Source organism: Cardiocondyla obscurior, linkage group LG01 (assembly GCF_019399895.1).
Source record: "Cardiocondyla obscurior isolate alpha-2009 linkage group LG01, Cobs3.1, whole genome shotgun sequence".
Taxonomy (NCBI): domain Eukaryota; kingdom Metazoa; phylum Arthropoda; class Insecta; order Hymenoptera; family Formicidae; genus Cardiocondyla; species Cardiocondyla obscurior.
In genome coordinates this window covers 3176386-3200006 of record NC_091864.1, presented here as the reverse complement: position 1 = coordinate 3200006, position 23621 = coordinate 3176386, and the positions used below count along the sequence as shown (strand labels likewise).

General features: G+C 41.1%; 2 protein-coding genes across 9 annotated transcripts in view; one reads left to right on the top strand and one right to left on the bottom strand.

Moving 5' to 3' along the window:
• Positions 1–23621, bottom strand: part of Kon (chondroitin sulfate proteoglycan 4-like protein) — a 110184-nt gene that overhangs the window by 49194 nt on the left and 37369 nt on the right. The window lies entirely within an intron of this gene.
• The window catches only part of Nckx30c (solute carrier family 24 member Nckx30C), a 62905-nt gene continuing 52938 nt past the window's right edge, over positions 13655–23621 (top strand). The window contains exon 1 of one of the 4 annotated variants that reach the window (XM_070658992.1): positions 13655–15133. In XM_070658992.1, the coding sequence (XP_070515093.1) occupies positions 14261–15133 (873 nt within the window). In that variant the 5' untranslated portion in view covers positions 13655–14260. The remainder of the gene's footprint in view (positions 15134–23621) is intronic. The other 3 variants (XM_070659004.1, XM_070658996.1, XM_070659015.1) reach the window with 3 other exon arrangements.

Sequence of the window (23621 nt, the reverse complement as noted above, 5' to 3'; positions counted from 1 at the left end):
GTTCGAGTAAACCAGCCGTTTTCGACGTGTGCACCCTCTCCATCGATGATCGATACAATCGAGGGGTGTTCAAAGAGAGAGAGAGAGAAAAAGAGAGAGAGAGAGAGAGAGAGTGAGCGGATGGAGTTGCGGCAGAATCGGTCTCGGTTGTACGAGAACGGAAAAGGCACCATTGGCAAACACGCGGATGCACTCGCGTGAACGTAACATGCCGACGCACAAAATCATGGTGGCGACGGGAACGATATTGAGACGCGAATCTGTTTTGTTCGAAATCTGTACCGCTAAATGATGTTTCTGTACAAGTACAAAAGACCGACTCGATATTGGATTAATGGAGAAAAAAAAAAAATCGTGTAGCGAGATATGTCGGTGGCTTTAAATCCGAGGGTGCTGTAATTGCTTTCTCGTTCAAGTTCCATTTTTTTTATTTTTCATTTTTTTTTTTTTCGAGATTTGTTTTCAGATCCGCCGAGCACACCGATTCGGGCCTCGTATCGCGTTCTAGCAATGTTTGAAAGGTGCTGTAATATATCATTTTTTTTATACTGTCTCTGGGTACTTTCGAAACTCAATTAAAATCGACAGCGGAGGCGGCTTAGGTCGAGCTAAGAATGCTGCGTTTGAAAAGGTCTATCGATTTTATACGCATAAGAGCGAGGGCTCCGTGTTTTTGTTCACGGTTTAGAGACATAATATAATACCTTCTGTCTGCGTAGAATTTAATATCTTCTTGAGAACACTTTGTGGAGTTTGAGATAATGTGTAATTCTTGAAAATGAAGAAGAGCCGTCGAAGAAAATCGACTGTATCTCGCAAAGTTATACGTTAACAATATTATACTAATACAATATTATTAATATGTATAATTCTTTGTATAATATTTATGTGCAAAAAGTATATATTTTATTCGTTATCAAATTTATTAAGTTAAAAAAAACATTTAAAAAAATAAAAAAATACGAAGCAAGAAAAATCTAATTTAAATATATTTATAAATAGGTTGATAGTTTTGAGCACATAATGGAAATCTTGTTCAAACAGCGATATGATTTAAACGTATGCATTACATCGCAACAGTGGAAACAGCTGTTGCATCCTTTACGCCAATAATTTAAGACGCGTTTCATATGCATATTGCATGCAAAGCAAGAAGCAGGAGAAACGGAGGTGCGAATAAGTGAACTCCGTTTAAACAGGCTTAAGACTACATATCCTCACGCGGGCATAATTATTTCCCTTGACAATCTGGCAAAATCGTTCAATGTAAGCAGCACGATATTCGAAGCCGTACGACCGCGACGCGGCATTTAACGTTATTAATTTCTGATTTTCTAGAAACGCGCGAAGTGAAGTCGTATTCTGACACCGGAAAAGATATTTGAAATCGTTGAACAGGCAGGAATTTTCTCCGCGAGAAAAACCGCAACGAAGTTAAAGCAAAGAGACGAATCTTTTTCTCCCCTCTTTCCCCGCCCTCCCCCCCTTTTTTTTTAACTTAATTAGAAAACTTACTTATTAGGTTATTCTTGATATTTTGGTCCCGCGAGATCTGAACGAAGTTGAAAATGTCGAGGCGTTACAGGGAAATTTTATCGCTTCCTTCTTTCTCTCTGGCTTTCTTTCTCTTTTCCCTCCCTTTCTTACTCTTTTTCTCTCTCCGCTCCGTTTCTGTCACTCCGGGGAAAAAATTCCATTGCGTGCTGCCCGACCAACTTGTTTCTGCATTTGTGAAATATGCAAATTAAAATTGCACTGATTCCTTCCGTTCACTGGTCCGCGAACTATGACACGAGTGTAAATCAGTAGAGCGATATTTTTTTATTTTATTCCACATGTGACGTTACGATTCATCATTTTTCATGACTTAAAAATATCCGGAATAATTTCATCGCTTTTAATATTTCCGTATTGGAATTATCATGGCCGCAATAGTAATTCTTTTTTTTTTTACATTTTACCGTCAAAAACATATCTATTTTCAGGCTAAAAAAAATATATATATGGTTAGAACTTTCTTCTTTTTCATTTTCGTTGCATAAGCGAGTCGTGTAATATAAACTCAGTTATAACGCGATATATGCTACGTAATCTGCAATGTTAATAATTCCGCCGGCTTCGAAAAAGTCACGATCGATTTTTCGAAGTTTATTATGCGAGCATCTCCATTGAATATCCTCGCTTCATTTTATGAACAATTATTCTAAACCGCGCAACTGAATACCTGTCAAGAGTTTGATGTAGCAGAATATTCGATCAACAGTGAATACTATCGAATGAAGTATATCTTTGGCCGCAGTTAATTGAATTTCTTTCTATAATGCTTCGTTTGCAATTGTACGTGCTGTTTGAAAAGCAATGTCAAAGACACGATTGGAGCATCAAGAACGCTCTTTTCTGGTAGGCCGTATCATGGCGATTTTTTTTGTTTTCACCATTCGCAGCTAACGAACCATGGAACAGACATCAACTTCATTTCGGGGGATACTCCAGTTTGGAGGTTTAATTAGAGTACGTCAAACAAGTATTATTCTATGACAGTTCCGCAGCGCTCTGAGGAAATAATTCATTTAACGTTGTATCATTTCTTTCTATTAAAGTGTAAAAACCAATGCAATTTCAATTTATACGGTGCGCATTATAAACCCGCGAGGGAGAGAGAAAAAAAAAAAAAGAAAAAAGAAAGAAAAAAAAAAAATGTAACTAACCGTGAGAAGGAAAATTACAAAATGCAAAATTACGAAAAGTAAGAGCATATTTCATAATTGCGCTGTAATTTTTTCAAACGGCGCAATTGTGCGCGGAGAGAGAATGGAAATGGCGGATATTGGTGCATAATCGTTAGTATATGCTTCATGAAAGATGCTCTTAATTTCCTGCTTGAAGTAACGCAGCATGCGGTTTAATAAAATGTTACCTCCCCATGTGATGGCAACGTTATTTTTCAAGCAGAAACGCAAGGCGTGCCGCCGTGCAAGTTAATGCCAGGGCTCGTCGCGTGTATAAATTATTCTAAATGTTCAGCGTGCATTAATCAAATACGTCACAAACGGCTCAATATTAATTCCAATTATTGGACGTGATTTTAATTATTGATAATCGGTTGTTACGCAATCGCTATGCGCGGAAATGAGTGACGGGGCAATTATGGTCGCACCTTTTACCCCGCTGTACATTTATTATGAAACACTGCGGATTCCGTAGCTTCGCACCAACACCGGTTGGCTAGATTTATTACTCATGCGCCCTTTGAAATGTTAATACGGATTTCGGAGTCTTGTTTGAAACCTGGCGCTATGCTGCACGCGTCTAGACTCACGAGGCGAAGAACCCGACGAGGAAATACGCGGCGCGTCTCGAAAGCGGCAGCTTTGGCCGCAACTAACGATTCCCCGGCAGCCAGTACGAAAATAAACTATTTATGAATCATTCTGAGAACACACATAATTCCCCGCTTCTATTCCACCCGGTCTACCTCTTTTTAAACGACGCGTGTTGCGCGCATGCGGTTCACTTACCGCGACGGACGAAATTTTATTTCGGTCAAGTGTCCCGTCGTCTTGGTTTTTTTTTTTTTTTTTTTTTTTTTTATCGCTGTATAAGAAGCTTTTAACGTATTTTGTAGGTAGGCTTTTACCGAATACATGTATCCGAATGAGATAAATTGCAGCAGCACAAATAGAACGCCTCTTGCATTAAGATCGAAACCAATTTTAATAAATGAAAATCTAATTTCGTATTATTAACAAACTCAAATGTTTGAAGAATTATAAATTGCTCGTGTGTGAAAAATTATTCTACTAAAACTATCATCATTGACGGGACTTCGTTTATCGTAACGAGAAAGAAAACACGAATAATTTTACAAAACAGGCGGGATATATTATTCTGTTTTCATTTTGTAGACTTGTGAAGTAAATGCAGACATAGTTGTTGGTCGATCAGCGGTAGTTAATTTTCTTATCGTACCAACGTGCACTCAGCTTCTGTATATTTTTTCAGATTATCCAAACAAGGTTGTATATGAATTTGTAACTATCGATCGCTGTATCCATCCGAGAAAAATTTACTGCAGTACACGAGGCTTACTTTTCGATCGTATTTCGTAAATACACGGACAGTAATTTCGATATTAATTAACTAGCGGTACAAGAATTGAAATTATTTGATCATCACGTTGATAAAAGAGGTTTCTCATAGTTATCAAAGATTATCAAAGGATTTTCTACCGATGGTAAATATTCGCTGGCTGACGCAGCTGCGGAACTTACCACTCGAAGAAAGCTTTAAAGCTCCTCTTGTAAGCTACATTTGTATCCGTAGCTGGTCGGGAAGAGATTTAATTCTGTCTTCAATGAAACGGAATCAGTCGTGGTAGATAATTGGAGTTCACTAACCATCCGTCAAACAAAAGAAACGTACTTTTACAGTTAACGGTTACAACGAGAGCTTTCGAAAATAGCCGTCACGTAAGCACTTGAACGATTTTGCCGACAGCTTCTGTATCGCGTTTAGAACACCGTAATCTTGCAGATTAAAATCTGTTTTACGATCTTAGGTTACGATTTTTCCCGGGTTATTTTTTTCTATTTAAGTGATAGATACGCTATATAGCAATCGCTCTGCAACGGTGATCTTTTCGAGGGCCTTGAAATTGAAAGCTTTTTGCGAGCTTCCGAGGATTATTGAACAGAGTCAAATTTTATTTTCAATCTACTGAAATTGGATAAATAGGAAATAGTGGGGAAGTCGTGAAATTACAATTTTATAAAATAAGACGCGATTCGCTCAATTGAACGTATGTACCTAACTACCGAACGTCCGTGTGTTTAAAAAATCGTAATGCATTTGCCGTGATTTAATGTATAAAGGGAACGTTATTTTTTTTCACAATGGTTTTTGAGTTTCAAGTGAATGTCGAATCTTAACCGTTAACGCGGTAGCATCGACGAGGCTGATCGATATAACGTGTTTACCGCAAATAGCATTGCAATGATAACGATCCGCGGATAACGGCGTGCTTATATCTCGTCTCCGCGTAAATTACGCGGATATAGCCTTTTACCGCAGATGCTTGGTCCTGCAGTAATTTATGACGCATAATCCAGCACGGCTTTCGAAACGGCGGACGGAAACACGAGAGACGAAACTCGCGTTGATCCTCAGTAGCTCGCGTTACATGCATCATTTGTTCTAATCGATCACTCGACGCTGTCTTCTTAATGTATTTTCATATCTACATTAATCCCGCTATTGATCACCAAGCTGAACAATTTTATAAAATACCGCCTGGTCTCCCAGTTTGCGCATATTGAAAACTGACGTCACGTTATCTATTGACACTCTGATATTTCCGATTCATAAAACGTTACGTATGGCAAAAGTAAATAACGGAGAAGCGAAACAGCGTGTTTGGAGGTTTACTTAAATACGTAAATTGACTTAAAATTAACGTTAACATTTTTACAATCGAGATAACAATTGTAATATTATATCGGCGAGCCGGTGCTCGATGTAGGGTTCGATGTAGTTCGACATATAGAAAGAACTTGCTCGACGTGTGTGGAGGCGTATGTTTCCCCTCAATGCTATCACACAATCAGCGCTGAGTGTCGGTGCGTGGGAAACGTGCATGCAATGCAAACGCGAGTGGCCGATTAATATTCGCCGCGCGGCCGCCGATCGACCTCATTGAAATTAAAGAGATAATCGTCACGATTCGCGTCGATTTTAACGAACGCGCAAGCGTGTCCGCTCGTCCACGGATTTCCCCGGTTCTACCCCCGACCGACTTCGCGCGACGAGGGCGAAGCACGGTGAATTTTCTCGCATCTATCCGAGCCCCGTTACGCCATTCATCCGCTGATTGTTTCACATCTGGCGGAATTCCCAGGGACGCTCAACCGTAAAGCATCGCTTCTCGACCGAGGGGCAACTCCAAAGAGGCTTTGCAAAGCGGCTTCGCCCAATGTCCGAGTGAACGGCGCCTTGTTTCTCGGTCGCGAAGTCCCACCGGTGCGATTGGTTGCGGTCGTGACATTTCTAGTTCGCTGACGGCAAGTTATGCGGCCCGTATTTTCCAAAGCTCCATCGTTTCTCGTAAAAACATCGAGCCGTACTAAAATCACGCTTTTTATTACGGTTATTAACTAGGCGGATCGTATATGTATACATGGTATTTTCCCAAATTTCGTCGACCTCGGGATTTTTATTCGGTAGAACGTTTCTCCGCGCTCAATAAGAAGCATTCAAAAAGTTAATAAATGAAGGGAGACAAATAATGACAAAAACCGCAGGATATTAATTTAAGCATGTGCGCGTACGTAAGCCTGTACGTGTAACGTATTTTATTTTGCAAATTCTTTTACGCGCACTGTTGCGCTAAATTTATTTGACCCGCGACATAATCGAAAGTTGCAATAACACGCGGCGCGCTGCGAAACGCCAATTAAATTTTGCCGAGCGGCGCGTCGAGATGGGACAAGGCGAGCGTCCCGTGCATGACTGTTCGCAATCAATCTCGTTAGCACCGATCCCTAATATGACGTTAAACCGCTTTGGCTTCCTTCTGCGATCTTTGTTGGAGATCTCCTCGCAACGAAATTCGCGTATATTCCGAAATGAATGTGGTATGGAAACGGAGACCTTTCTGACGTTTCCGAGACGCGTGCGCTCCTCTTTTTTTCATCTGACGTTTGTTGCGCCCGCGCATGACATTATCCGCACGAACTGACCAGAACACACGCGTCCCCGAAGAGAGACACGTGCAGCATCGGCGTCGGCTTTGTGGCTTTAAGAAAATTAAAATACTAAAATCGCGGTAACGAAAGGAAACTATTAACTAATTTAATCCCCAACTCTTTTGATTACTCAAATCGTTGATTTAATGTATTTTAATTAATTAATTTAATGATTTATTAAACGAACCTAATTACGACAGCGGACAATACGAATGTTCTGTTAAAATTATAAAATATCTAGTAAGAAAAAAAATTTTACGGTAAAAAAAAATTTATCTTCTTGTCTTCCGCCGTAAAGCCTCTATTAGTTTTTGACTGTGGCATTTCTGTTTTTTAAACTAAATTGAGAGCATGCACTATTGGCGCACGCGAGAAAACATGGCTGTATTTGACGGGGCTGCACACAGTGCCCGCCGATTCGGAACAGAGCCAGTGTCATGCCTGGAATGTCGTGTTTTGAGCCGGAAAATTTGACTAATGACTCACATATATGTCACGTATACCACAAACCTTTCTTCAGCATCGTTTTCTGTTCACTTTCAATTGCTTTACAATTCGAAATATACGTGGCAAATAAAAGTGTTGAGAAAAAAATTTTTTAAATAGGACTTGTACGTATTTCGAAATTGAATTAAGAGCTGGCTGCTATCTATTGTATCGCGCGGGGCAAGTTTTTATGGAGAAACTACGAAAATTGTAACTCGAGAATTTAGAAAATGAACACTCGGAAGAAAAGATCCGCGGAGAACGTAAATTCACGTTAAACTCGAGAAGCTATTAAGTCTCGCGAAATAAAAGCCGCCCTTCCAGGAGAAGTAAGGTAAGGATTACATTAGCAAGCGAGCAGAAGAAAGCGGGCGAAAGAGAGCGCGGAGCTGGAAGTATCAGCATGATATCTAGTATTAAGCTGAACCCATAAATCGCAATGTACGTATTTGTCGGGAGCATATCTCTTCCATAGCCCGAGAATCGAAAGTTACATTCGCGAATGGATGAGACAGGAAGCGGATGAAACGAGGAATATCGATGCATCTTTGGCCGCGTCGGTATACATGCACGAAATTGGCCTAATTGGCTCTCCGCGGAAGATTCCCTTTCGCGCTTACTGCCTATAACAGAGCCCTTCCTTTCCCTCGAAGCTTAGGGAAGATCGCGTGAAAGGGATTAAACTGAAAAGAAGGCGGACGAGATTCGGGCGGGGGTGCCTTACGTTGCGGCATTACGATTTACGGCGGTTTGGCGGGAACGTATTTAGGTCAGCGTTTGTTATCAGTCGCACGAGGTAGAAGAGAGAGAGAGAGAGGGAGAGAAATCGGGTCTTGCTTTTCCCACGTTACGTAATTGTGTGTGGATCAGGCCAATTATTCCGAGGAAAAGTTGGTCTGTACAAATGCGAACTGTGGACAGATTCAACCGAAGATTCGTCACCTTAAGATGCACTCCAAATTATTATTCTAAGTTGCATTAAATGCACGTACGAGGGTAAAGTGGTAGGAAACAGGAAGAGGTGAACGAGAACGGCGTGGAGAACGTTCAATAATGGGGTTGGTTCCCACCTTTCGGTTGGAAAGACATCGAAACTTTCGAGGGTGACGTAGCAAGCACGGCGCTTTCATACCTATGTCCTATGATTATAAATTTTAACGTTTGCCGCGTTTTGTCTTTAGTCGAAGAACAAGATTTAATCTTTAATCAAACAAAAAAAAAAAAAAAAAAGAACAAAATCTGTCTAGTATCGATCGTCTAGTCACTGTCCAGCTGATCATGTACCAAAATAGACATCTAAATGCTTTTCGCCGCGTATTTGTTTACTGTTGTGTGCTAATCTTCCAGACGATCGCTCGACTGCCTGAATTCACCGGGCAAACCGGTTCTCGCCGTCCGCCGCCCGCGCGTCCTCCACCTTGCCTTCGAGCGCAAGGTGCCGACCAGATGTCAACACACGCACGTACTCACCCTACCGCGGCGGTCAGCGGGCCCAGCGAATTCGGCAGTCGAGCGTTGCGTAAGGTCAGAACGCGCAGTAGACTAGTAAAATCTCTTCCCGATCAGCGATACCGTTTGCATTATTTTATAAAATAAATTCATTAATCCTGCATTTGCCTGTCATTAGTACGATGAAAATGAAAATCGCGAAGACAAGAGCGTATACATATAATTTTCTAACTCCACTGAATTTTCCGAACAAAAGTCGAAATGAATTTCGTGACAGGATTTCTTCGTTCGTGCTCTTATGAACTTAGCACTGCGACCATATCGTGCCCGATACTAGACACAATATCGAGAAAACGTTAAAGTTGGTTGTTGCAAAAAGATATGCTTCTAAAGCACGAATTTAATCAACGGAACTAGCGCCGCTTGGGTATTATCAGGGATCAAAGTTACATCGCAATTTTTCTTTGTAAAATATCATGTACAAATATTCTTTCCAAAACATGAATGAGACTGGGAATTGAAACGAGAAATTTGTACAATAAAAGGATCATTTAAAATTTCGATATCCAAGAAGAGTTTTGGAACTTGGTAAGCAAGACATGTGCTTGTACGAATAAGCGTAATATATGCTGCCGTAGAACTCTGTATATTTTCGTATAAAGCCATGGATAAACGATTGACGCACGACATATGAGCGCGATGCGATATTTACAGGGGATTCTCTGTATTGCAAATTTTATACTCTTATATTTCAAAAATCGATAAATACATAAGAGGGACTGCGTACGAACCTTTGTGATAATAAATGGAATTCTATAAACGGAAATCAAATAGTGTTGTTAAGATAATATTTAATTTAATTATTAATGAACGCAGCCACGCAGAATCTTTCAGTTTTCAATTAACGTCTCGCTATATATTAAATTTACACGTATAGATATAACAACCTTCTAAATTCGTGCATTTTACTCTTAATATATTTGTATACTTTCTGTAAATTTAACGACGATATAATAACGGTCTTATTTAAAAAGAAATATGCTTGCATTAACGATTATCAATCGATTTTTGCGTATAATCGTTTAATTATGTTTTTATCGTAAAATAAATATTTTCTAATTTATGCTAAAGTAATCTGCCAGAAACGCGATGGTGAATTAATTTTGAACACAGCCGTGCTTTCAATATCTGGCAAAGTACCATATGTTAACACGAGCAAAGCGAAAGACCATAGGTAATGTGCATAGCCACGAGCCAAGAGATACAGAGGCTGACCTTTATCTTCAGAAACGCATAGTTGAGTCAGCTTTGCAGCTTCTATGTGCAATATAACAGTTTTGCACAAAAAAAAAAAAAAAAAAAAAAAAAGTAAACGTAATCTTGGCGGGAAGAGCACTTAATACGCGATAAATTTATATAATGAGAAATATTTGCTCATATTTGCCAAAACGGTCGCAAATAGATCCTATTACGATTTAAATAAACCCAACGATTTATACTAATAAAAATAATATAAACGCATATGTTATAACATATATTTTTACGGCATTAATGATTCTTTAGAATAATTAGCAACTTTAATTCACGTAATATTACATATATACGTCTCGTTTAATTAAAATAGAATGCTAAATTAAAAGTAGAACGATGCAAGACGTATCTTTTTCGCGAGATCATTCGAGGACCGGAAACCGGATGCGCTGAGAAGCTTGAGACGAAGCGAAAACTCGAAAGTACCGTCGACAGCTGCTAATAACCGTAACGGCTTCTGAGGCATAACAAAGTGGGTCTAAGGGTGGCACAGCGAGGATAAAGGTTGTGGGTTGTGGGAAGATGTTCGCCCATGGACAGCATTACCCTTGCACGTGCCTACTTGAGACAAAGTTCTCTGTAACTTTCCCGTCTCGCTTAATCCCCGCGTTCGTCAAGAGTTACAAGTCAAAAATGTCTTTCGCCACAATTAATAAGTGACTGATAATTAAAGGAATGATAATTAAAGGAACCTTTAAGAATACGAAACACTTACTTTAAGCACCCTCATTTAAATTACGAGTCTCCATGACAATAATAATATTAAATGAAAGCTAAGCTACTTCGTTTAATTTGTTACATATTTCTTTTCTTTTTCTAATTAAATAAATTGCCATCAAAATTTTTTTACATTAAGTTTACGTTTTGTACTATTGAATAAAATAATTAAAGCTTCAAAAATAATGTATTTATCATTCATTTATAATAAAGCAGTTAATTGGCCGGATAATTATAAATAATTAATAAATTTAAATCACAGAAATGTAAAAGTTGATATTGTCACGAAAATAATATAGTATATACAATAATTTCGATTGCTCTTTTTTTTTTGTTTTTAATTTAACTGAAATAATATCGCGAAAAAAAATTCTTTATGTTTAAAATGCTCATTTAAAGTAATGCACAGATATGCATAGAGTATAATATTTATTATGTTCACGTGAATAATTTATGAATATAAAGAATGTAAATATATTTTATGATAAAATAATAACGAAATGATTACTCTATCGAAAAGACTGTTCTCTTGTACGCGGTTTTGCGGGCTATTGCACGCTTTATCGACGTTATCGGTTAGTCTTCGAGCAATGTGAAAAGACGATAAAGAAATAATAGAGATTTATCCACTTTCAATATCCGTGACTATCCACGATTGTGTTCAAGTGCTGTTAATTTATATTGCAACAGCAGCGAGCGCTTTATATGTATACGGTATACGGTTATACGTGATCTTCGTTTGCGAAGTGTCAGAGAACACGATCGCTGCGATGCATATTCTCATTCGAGGCCATATTCCAGGCTAGAAAATCGAGACTAACAATGAGTAGAACGTTCGCGACTACAAACTGATTAAGTAGTTCAAAGAGCTTTACAATATCGCTTCTGTAAACTTTATTTATGGATTAATTTATTTAAAATATTAGAGTTGAAAGAAAAAGAAAAAAAAAAACCAACAAATTGTGGTATTAAATATTATATTTAACTTGTAAAGAAATCGTCGGAATAATATGTGTACCGAGAAAACAATATATGTCTCGTAGAAATAAATGTGTGAGAAAGAACATTATTGACGTATATCCAATATCATTAAATAAAAAAAAACCTTCGATAAATTCTCTCTCATTTTCCTTTGACCAAACATACAGGAGTTCTTAGATATTTCTCAGATAATATCTAATTCTCAATCGACTGACGCAATAGAGAGAAGGTTACGCCGGTAAGATAAATCTGAAAGACCAGAGGCATGGAGCGCCGATACATGCCTCTATCGCTATCGATTATTTCGATTCGAATAGTTACTTCGGGGTGAACGAAGCTGTTCCATAGATGCAGAGCACCCCCGATGGATTTCTCCCTTTATTTGTATTTAAGCCCGATTGATTTTAACGTGTCGCGTGGAGTATCGTGCCTCGGAGCGGCAGGTCTTTTTGCATTGATCCGACCTTGGAGAATCTAGCGATTTCTTATTCGTTCGACGTGAAATGAGCGGGTGGCTTTCGACGCGGAGGAGATCGCCTGCTCGGTACCGAACTACCTTGCTTTACGCAGCGTGATCTTCTAGATGGGGTAGCCAATGTCAAACTGGCGAAACCTAGCTGACGTACGTCGCGCGACGGACGGCTGGAATCCGTCCGGGTGACACCCGTTATACGTGCATTCGTAACGTGGAGTTGTGGAGTCGGCTCTCCGATATCGAGCGGGAGGCCCAGCGAGGGGTGCTCGCACGTGCGCAGGCTCCCACCTCCACGACCTACCACCTCCGTCGTGGATATGTGTCGGGGGAGGAACGCGCGGATGTCGCGGCGAGTGGAAGAGAGAAGAATTCAGGGCGGCAATCCATCGCAGAGCGAGATGGACGACGTTCGAGAAGCGATTTCGGCGGGGTTGAAATTGGGTGGGCCACCACGGATGTCGGTTGGCGGAAAAGAGAAAAGCGCGGCCGGCGCAGAGCGAGGAGGAAGAGAGCTGCCTTTCCCCTGCACGGGAAAGAGAAAGCGGAGATCTATTTCTCGCGAAGAGAGATAAACGATGTCGGGGATTAAGAGATGGAAAAGGAGCGAAAGTAAACGAGAGGAAAACATACGGTGGCGAATACCAAACGACGGATAAAAGAGGAAGGTAATGGGAAGCGGTCTCTTTTGCACGCGAAAGACGGGTAGTTCAATGGAAAGGAAAGCGACGAAGGTACGCGACGAAAGAAAAAGGCGGCAAGTCGCGAGCAAACGTTAGCGTGACGGAGATAAGCAGAGGGTGCTATAAAACCGATACTGAACTAAAAAGGAGCAAGAAAGAGAGGGGGAGAGAAAGAGGCTCCGCTGGTTACAAAGAGAGTTGTAAGAGAAGTCAGGAATAAATGAGATGGAGAATGCGAGAAGAAGAAAAGAGCGAGAGAGAGAGGTCTTGGTGGCGAACAGAGAAGGACGGAACACGGTGGGAGAAAGAAGGAGGGAGTTGGGATTGCGATATCGGTGGTTGCGCAAGAGAGGGGCAGAGAGTAAAGCGAGATAGAGGAACGGGACGAAACAGGGTTGTTCCAGTGTGCAGCGGGCGGGCATCGCGGCGGGGGCGCCGTTCTGCTGCTCCTGTATATCCATCCAGGGTTATATGCACCATCCACCGCATCCTAGTGACCACGACGGCGACGACGACGACGACGACGACGACGACGACGGCGGCGGCGGCGACGACGACGACGACGACGACGACGACGACGACGACAACAACGACGGCGACGACAACGGGGACGGCGACGACGACGACGGCGGCGGCGGCGGCGGCGGCGACGACGGCGGTGGCGGCGACGACGACGACAACAGTGGCGGCGGCAACGACGACGACGACGGCGACGGCGACGGCGACGATAACGACGACGGCAACGGTAACGGTAACGGCGACAACGACGGCGGCGGCGACGACGACGACGACGACGGCGAGGACGGCGACGACGACGCCGACGCCGCCGGGAAGCAAAAGGATATCAGTCGCGTCGACTATCGAAGCCTGTTCGTAGTAGCGGCGTACATCAGCATTAGTTTTAGTATTATAATAGTAACCGCGGTACACGTCGCGGACTAATTTTTTCGGTCTGCACATCGTGAACATCCAGTGCTAAATCTCGCCGAGACGCCACAACGAGAAAAGAAAGGACGCAGTGCGGGAAACGAAGAGAAGAGAAAGAGCTGGGGCAAGAGCGAGTATCGCGGTCGCTCGCAGGTAGGTCCATCCAGAGGGAGGCATCGGCAAGGAGCCGCTCCTCATCGCCACTCCAACATGACCCAGCCTTAGTACGGCTTTTCTGTCGTACACCCTCCGCGGCGCGACACGATACGACACGTAGAAGAAGGTGGTGGAGGAGTCGGAGGTGGTGCTGGCGGCGGACAAGGAAGAGGGGACGGCGGGGGCCAGGGAGAGAGTGGAGGACGCCGAGAAGGACGGAGAAGAAGAAGAAGAAGAAGCTGGCGAAAGAGAAGGAGGACGGAGGCCTTGCTAACGACGGCGATCGTCCTCGAAGGTGCGAACCCCCAACAGCAACACCGCCGCCGCCGACGACGACGATGATCGTGACGGACAGTGATCGGCGTACATGTTGGAGGCGGAGACGCCGATTGGTGTTGGTCACTCTGCTCTCCACGGTTTTAGCTTTCGCGATGGGCCCGTCGTCGTCCGCGGGCCACAGACCGGCGCCAAACAACCCGATCACATTTCCTACCACCAGCAGCAGCACAGTTATGCCCTTTTTAATGCAGTTAAGTAACGGTACCAACGTGTACGAGAACAAGTACGGTGTTAACGTGGGTTTTGACGGGCACAATAGGACTAGCGATAACGAAACAGACGTCAAGAGACCGCTGTTTCCCGAAGATCTGTTCAGCACCGAACAACGGCGCCGCGGAGCCGTGATACTTCACATACTCGGGGTAGTGTACATGTTTGTTGCGCTGGCGATTGTTTGCGACGAGTTCTTCGTGCCGTCGTTAGACGTGATCATCGAAAAGCTCGATATCGCTGACGATGTAGCCGGTGCTACTTTCATGGCTGCCGGGGGATCGGCCCCCGAACTTTTTACATCGATCATAGGCGTGTTCGTGTCGTTCGACGACGTTGGTATCGGTACTATCGTCGGCTCCGCCGTCTTCAACATTCTCTTCGTGATCGGCATGTGCGCTATATTTTCGCGTACGGTGCTATCGCTCACATGGTGGCCTCTATTTCGCGACTGTACTTTCTATAGCGCCAGTCTGCTCACCCTGATCTACTTCTTCCGCGACAGTTACATATATTGGTACGAGGCGCTTGTGCTCTTTGGATTCTACTTGGCGTATGTGAGCTTCATGAAGTGGAATCAGCCGGTGGAGAAATTAGTCAAAAGGCTGCTCTACAGAAACAAAGTGACCCGGGTCAGGTCCACCGATCAGCTGATGCCCTCGGTATGTACGGAATGTATACGCGAACCGTACACCGCGATCTAGGAAAACGTTTGACCCTGTCTTTGTCTACTTCTACCCCGATCGATCAGTCCGTCTTGTTCCGCGATTTCCCTCTAGCTCCATTCTCATGCGTCGCGTCATCTCTTTTCATCTATCAAACCATTTCGTATAGGTACAAGCCGCTGCTGTACCGCCGCCTCTCTGTCTACACAACCGCTTTCCCTCTTCATCTATCTATTCGTTTACTTCCTCACCAGCCTTTCTCTATACTTTCCCTTGATATACTTTCTCCCCTCTCTCCGTTATCTTTTTCTCTCTCGCTCTCTCTCTATCCTTTCTACCCCTTTCCGGACGTATACTTGCACAAACCCCCCTCCCTCCCCCTCCTCCACCCTTTATACGCTACCGTGACTTTATATTTCATGGAAGAGCATAGCGTCGCGTGACTTCACCTACTCGCACGACGGCTCGTGGGCGGTGTTTTGTCTCGTAGACGGACATTGCCACGTTTACCCGGCAGTTTTTTCATTTTGTGTTTCGAGATAGATTTAACCGACGAGCTATGAGCACGGCGTGATCAAAAGACGCGACCTTGACCAAATCGCGAACAACTTGCATGACAAATGGATAGCCAAGCTGCGCCCGATTCAGCTTCGACAGCGAGTTTTTCTTTGACGGTTCTATTTTACGGTCCATTTTACGATTAATATATAAATTGATAAACCAATCCCGAGTAAAAAATTCACAAATAGCTGAATAAATTCTAAATCGCAGGAAACACATTCTTATTAGCGTTGTATAAGAATACTGAAGAATATTTAACTGTAAATGAATTTTGCACAAACTTTTGTATAAAGATACATGAGAAATAATATTCAACTATTAATGAGTTTTGCACAAACTTGACATTTTAGGAACAAGTTTTAAAAAAAATCTCGCTATTCGAGTAAAACTGATAGTCCTGAGACATTTTGAGTCGCATCAATCTTAGTTTAAGACATATGACCTGCTTACCTTTCGCATGTAGGCCAAGGGAAAGATATCGAAATATATCGATTGTTGCACTAATAGCAGTACCACCGAAACAGTTTCTTTTCCTCGTTATAAGCTTTGTAATCGCATATAAAAATATGCGATTACAATCATAATCGTTTCTAATTTCACTTCGTTTATTTTATAAAAATATCTCATTTCTTTCATTTCCATAATTTTAATTTATGTATTAAACAACAGCGATGGAGATGGTTTTTATTCAAATTACATACAAACGTTGCGTAATCGCGAGATTATATGTGCTTAGGAAAAATAAAGTTTACTCAGAGCAGCTTTCAATTGGCTCGATTTCGATTATCTTTGCGCCCGTAGCCAGCGCGCTGACTAATGTTTATTCTGGTAATGGTGCCTCGTAGACACAAAGAAATACAATTCATAAGCGAAGGAAGAGTCGTACTCAAGGTCGTCAGAGACGTCACAAGCACTGTGAGCTTCTCCACGTTGAAGTTTCTTTGACCTGTCGCGAAAGAGTGCCTTACCGCGGTGTTCAAAGGCGGAACAATACGCGCCCCCGGACTTTATACAAACGTAGAAACTTTACATTATGGGAAAACTAGCTGTTGTGACAACATTCAGTACTAGCTTAATAACTCGCATAGTGGACGTCAACGCGCGTGACAGCGGTGTGAGTTTTGTTGTTTCGAATCGCCGGCTGCGTTATCAACGTTAAACATATTTTTATTTGTAATCGTCATTTTTTTTTCTTTTTTTTTTATCTCGTAAGGGTTATCGGCTGATTGAGACTCGAATGTGGAATAATTATTAATTTATGCCGACGCAAGACTTCGGTCTATCCGATCGGCGTATCTCCAAGATGTTGGTGTGCAAACGAACCGTTCTACGTTTCCGTAATGACCATTGACGATCGATTTTTCCCCTCGCAAAACCGCGCGATTGCGAACCTTTCGAACTAGCGCTTCGTGGGCAGAGTGCGTTTTTGTGCCAATCAATTTTGAATCTTGCACACAAAAAAAAAGGGACAGGCTACTGAGCGAAGGAAAAATTTTGTTGCAAAGAAGACGCTCCTTATGTAATAATAAAGATCTTAAAAGAAAGATGTTATCTTTGGCACAATTTGCGATAGAGAACGTGTTTAATGACATAAGAAAGATTACGTAGTTATTTTTCTGAATTATATAACGGATTGATTATCTAGAACGAACCTCACGTATAGATTTTCAAAGTTTTTATTTTAATTTCTAATTAAATATGAAATTAAACTTTTTTTTAATATTTTTTTAAATTGCTTTACGTCAATCAAAACTGATATTCCTTGCTTTTACATTAATTAACCTAATAATTACTTCTGTATACAAAGAATGCAAAATTGATATAATTTATTGTATTCTGATAACCTCGAATATATTAATATTTGCATATATACATGTAACGTGCATATAAAAGGTACAATATTCATTTGGAAGATGCGAATGAGATCAATCGTAATTGTTAAAACATATATTTGCACGACATATCAAATGCATATATGAAACTGTCTTTAAAGATCAAAAAGTTTTTCTTTTCCATTAAATTTGTATATTTTTAATATACAATAAATAACAGAATAATTTCGAAAATACTCTTTGAAACTTTTGAAATAAAATCTTACTCTTTTAGAATAAAGATTTTATAATAAAAATCTCACTCTTTTGAAACTTCGTTCAGAAAAAAAAAGAAAAAAAAAAAAAACTTGGAAGAGTGTAGTACAAAATATGCAAAAGAAAATATATATATATAGTGAATAATGAAGTGCATGGCTTTAAAAATACTCAAGTTAAATTTAAAATGTCGGTAAAATGCCGCAATCCGGAAATACGTAATCCTCCTCTTCGAAGTTAAAACTCGGAATCGGTCTCACCTCTATTCGTCTCCCTACGGTGTCGTTTGCGCCGACACTCAGAAAGGCTTAACTGAAATTTATCTTTCGTTCCTGCATGGCAACGATTGTTCGTCACGGGCAATAAAAATACAAAAATTCGAAAGCGGTATCGGCGCCGATATTGATCGGCGGAGGTTGTTCCTCCTTAATTTCATAGACTCGTATTATTTCGGTTCGAGGTGTCGCTAACGTTTTCAAGCACGGAAATGCGCTCCTGTCAATCACGCGGAATACCGAGAGCGCGAAATATATCCCTCTTACTGACACTGACTGGTGATTATTAGAAGACCGCAGCTCGCGCGATAACTGCATAATTGCATTCGACTGACAAATGATTGAAGCTTTCCCGAAATTGTCTGCATTAGGATTTATTGCGGTGGCCTGACATTTAGACGATTTCCCAGACGATCGCAGTTCGCTTAGTATTAAAAATTGTTCTCGATATATCGCCAATTAATTTGATAAACGCGGTACATATATTATCGTAATTAAAGGGAGAATATAACAAAACTGCGTTATTAATTGCACTGTACGTGGTTCATTTACACGTAAATTCTAAAACTTATATATACCGTTTGAATCAACGCGATCAAATTAACACTGATAAATATAACACGAGATAACGTTACATAGTTAATCACTCTTTCGCATTCTATACGCACGTTACAATTAACACAGGCGTTTAACACCTTGCGTGCAAAGCGTTACTATCTCGACTCGCTCAAAAGTTCTTTTTTTCCCGCCGTACGGTGAACGTGCGTCCGAGATTATAATTAGACGCTGATACCGTTGTGTCTATTAATATCGAGTGTATTAAACTAATTTTGCGTGTAATATCAGCGTGCGCAGCAATTAAATCGAGATCACAGACTGCGATGAAAATGATCTCGGTGGCCGTAGATTATTCACAATTGCGTAAAAATAAAATTTGCCGCTGTGACAATTAATTTGTATGCCGGTCTTAAACTTCAATATACTCGCATAATCGTTTCCTACAAGAGTCGATAACAAAAGCACCGTTATAAATATATTCTTGACTCATCTTGCGGGGAGGAGGGGGAGAAAAGTTTCAACGACATGTCATGGGCTTTATTAAAACAGATACTATCTCGGGGTGATGAGGTTGTAAGTACGCAACAGCTGCGCATATCCAATTGAACTTTTAAACTGGCCGTTATTAGTCTTATTGTTCTTCTTACGGAATAATACCACGGGCGAAACTCCGCGCGAAGTATCCGAACGAAATGGCGGACGGCGATGGGATAATTAAGAGCTTAATTAACATGGCCATAACGAAGCCGGTACATTCGGGATATTTTAAATTCTGCGCCGTTGCGCGAAAGATTCTCACACGCGAAGTCTAATAACTTCGCGAGATGAGGGTCTGTTCGATGCGACGGGTCTTTCCAGAAAATCCCCCGCGAATCCCGTTTATCCAACCCTTGAGAGGAAAAAAAAAAAAAAAAAAAAAAAAGAACGCGCTCTTCTTTTGACTTCTGAAATCTCGCGGCGGAAAGTTACGGCATTGCGGTGCGCCGAGGCTCTCTCCACCCATCGTCGAATCGATTCGACAGAGGCTCTTCCTCACGCTTTCAGTCTCGGCGAACACCCGTGTGCAACCGTCGCGTCGCTGCTTCCAGCCTACCTCGCTCTTTCCCTTACTGAGTTATAACGGCCGAAAAAACACCTACGTACACACGTGCACTCGGGAGAGCATTACATAATGCGCGCCCGGTAGGTAGGTAGATAGAAGAAAAAAGAAAAAAAAAAATTTCCAGGCGAGATAGCACGAATTTAGTCATCAACTTGAGCGACCGCAGAAACCCTCGGATATTTCACGGTTCATGCCTGAAACACGCCGAGCACGTTGTGGCGCCGTAATCATTATTAAATTCGAGCGTAGACACGACGGGTGTAGACACTAGACGTCGTAAGCTCTATTTTAGCATTCATTAGGTGTATTTTCTGGAGATGTTGTGAGGAAAAACGTATTTAGGCATTCGAATATCTTCATAAATGTTACTAAAACGGAATAGTAAATTCGTGCGCCGAATAATGAATGATAATTAGCATTTGGCACGTTTCTCAGATATCAAAAGATAAGCGAAAAGGTTGACTCGATTGAAACTCTTCAAAATGTATCGGGACGTGTTAACTTAATTTATTAAATATCTTTCGCTGACGGCAATTCTGAAATATTGTTCGTTGCACAACATATTTTATCGAATAAAGTTTCGAGAAAAGTTTATGCCGATATTTTTTAATCTTTTAGACACATAACGAAGATATGAAATTATTTTACCATTAATATCCCGAGTATCATTGCCTCGATGTTTTAATTTGGAAAATGCCTGTTTGCACACTTACGGGAAACGATACGCAATCCTCGAATAAATAAAATCAATTAGCGGCGAAAACATTTTTATAAAATACGCTGAAGTTTTTAATTTTGGAAAATTACTTTTAAAATGCACAGCATACCGCGCACGCTAAATCACGCGCTCTTTTTGTTCAATCGGTTATCGCAGCGTAACGGATTACGAGTTTGTAAATATAGTAAATGAGCACATCGATTTAATTATTAACGCGTTATGCGCGCGCAGCTAAGCATAGCTTTTTTTTTTTTACTGCCACCGTCTCGGGATCTCATCTCTATCTAGCTGCAACAATTTTGCATTTATACAGCAAATAACGATAATTGCCGCCGATGTGTTAATTGTCAGAGCGCGAAAATATTTAACGCCAGTCGAACCATTAATTATATCCCTCTCCCACCCCCGAGTTTACGTTTAACGACTTGTATTTTTGCAGCTGCAATTCTCGGTGCAAATACAAACGCAGCGTCCGCTCCAAGTATTAATACTACTGACGCTATCGCTTTCTGCCTTTGTCACATATAGCGCATAATAATTAACAACCATATTGGTTTCTTGTAAAACCTCGACCCACTTTTCTGCCGAACACCGAGTACGTACCTCCTTTGTACACTGCCATCGAGCATGTATTTCTTTAATCTTTTTTTAGTACAATGTCGCTCTCTCTCTCTCTCTCTCTCTCCCCCATCTCAAAGATTATTCAACATCGCGCGCGCACACGTATGCGTGCGTGTTTATTAGAAAATGGCTCCACTATTCGGAATAAATTATTCCACTAAATAAAAAAGAATTAAACTTTCATTAATAGAAATTAAATTGTTATGAACTGCGTAAGCTATTTTATGGCAGTTATATATTTTATCAAGTGCACTGTATAATACTTGCTTTAGTGGGCATTAAGCTTAATGAATATTTGAGGACTCGGATTAATGAAACGATAGGCGGTATAACTGTAAGCCACCGGAGGCTTACAGTTTTTAATTAATGTTTTGCGAAAATATCCGCGGGATAATTCTTATTTATTAGTCGTGGAAGCGGTGAACTATCGAACGGGAGCTATTCGTCGGACAACGCGGCGGGTGAGCCCGGTGTCCCGTCTCATTGTCGGTGATTTTTTGGCGTGGAGAACAGCGCGACGCGGCGGAAATTTTCGCGATGGAAATATGGAAATCGAGGGCGCGGCCTCGTCACACGCGCGCGATGGCGCCGAGCAAATTGAACAATAATCCGCAGACTCGGCGGCCGCTGGGTCAGCTGTAATCGCGCGGGGGTAAGTGTCGCGTTAAGTGGAACGTGGCCATAGCGAAATAATGGCACGTTAGAAAAGTCACAAGTTCTCCAATCAGGAGAACTGTGTGCCTCGAGCAACTCCCTCGAAGACGGCCGTAGAGTGAGAAGGCGGAGGAAAGAAAAATTTTTCTTTTTTCCTCGGGTTATTTTTTTTTTTTTTTAAATCTAAACCTAGTTGATGTTTATTTCGCAAGTAGCTCTCGGCACTTAAAATTTTAAGGCCAAAGTCGCCGCGAGTTAATTTCACCGGGGATTTCAGTAGCGCTCGTCATGATAATGCCGGACGGTGGTAATCGTGGCGCTGTTAACTTTATGCGGTATACAATCGGACGGTTTTAAATGTCACTCGATCTTTCGGAGATAAACATGAAAATATGGAAAAATATTAAAAGTGATGAAATAAAAATATTAGCAAGTTGATTAAAATGCGATTACTTTGGGTAACCATCTTTCTTTTAAGTACTTCGCAAATACGCACAGCACATATACGTAAAAACTCTTTTTCTCTCCTCTCTATCTCGTATACACATTCGAATGAATTGCTTTCGGAATGTTATTCTTCGAGTAAGCGCAGCATAGATATAGGTCGACCTGATCGATGCGCTCGCGATCACAACCTCATAATTGCCGCCGTAAATCTTCCGTCATAATCCGCTCCTTTGTCTTGTAAAGAGGAAAAAATAAAGGAAAGAGAAAATATTCGCGTCACAATTGAGAATTAGACCGTCCTCCTAGGGAGGATTCCTCTTAAAGCTGGAAGGGTAAAAAGTCTCGAAAAGGATAGAACGATAGACAATGAAAGTTATTGGTGCAGATCATGAAGTGTGTCGTGTCAAATTGCATGGTAGTTCGGTAATTGTTACAACTTGAGCCGCTGAAAGCCGCTAGTTTCAAACCACAAAGCGATGGTTTTACTTCCCGAAGTGACATGTATACCGTGGCCTTCGAGGGTATCATGTAGGTCAATATCATTCTCGCGTCTTCCTTTACTTTTAATCGAAGAGCAACTTTGCGCAATGCGCTTAATCGTAATGATCTTCTAACGATTTTAATAAGACTAATCTCATTAAGAACTTGTACGTAGTTATCCTCGTGTGCGGAATATGCTCGCGTCGCTCTCTCGTTCAGAAATGTTCCCGTAAAAAAGCTAAGTGTTCTTTAAATATTATCATCATATTTTATAATTCGTCACTCAACTTTTTAAAATGAGGAAAATGAAGGAAACAACTCGCGTACATTTAATCAAATTATTTTTCTAATTGCAACGGATAATTATGTCTCAATTAGTCACTGATTTTCTTCGCGTGATTTTAATAGATGAATATTATAACCGCGGAAAGTTTATTAATTCACTTTAGAATATCGCTATCTGTTTCTCGTATTTTTTACGTTGATGAATATCCCGATATCACGAGAGGAGATTCCAATCCAGTCGTTCATTTGATTTCAGATTGTCTCCGAAACGAGACGTTTAAAAAATGTCGCGAATTAATCAAATAGAATTATCATTTTGAAATACTGAATTAATATTTCTTTCCGTTTGCCGACAGCGACAGTGAGAGCTAAATAATCATTTATTCAAATAGGCCTGAAAAAAAATGTACAAATACCGCTTTCTACCGTTTTTTACTTTTTTTTCCCCCCTTTTTTTTTTTACTTTCGGTTTTTCAACAGCAACTTATCGTAACCTATTATGTTACGGAACACTACAATATGCTTTGATGTTTCTGCATTAAATTGTGCTAAACTAGTTTGTCTCCACTCGAGTTATTTTAGATTACATCCTCGTAAAATGTCATTCCGCACATTACCGCAACAATCGGTATCGTCACAACTTCGGTGTTTCCTAATTAAATATATTAGATCGTTCAATCTTGTCGCTGCTGCCGAA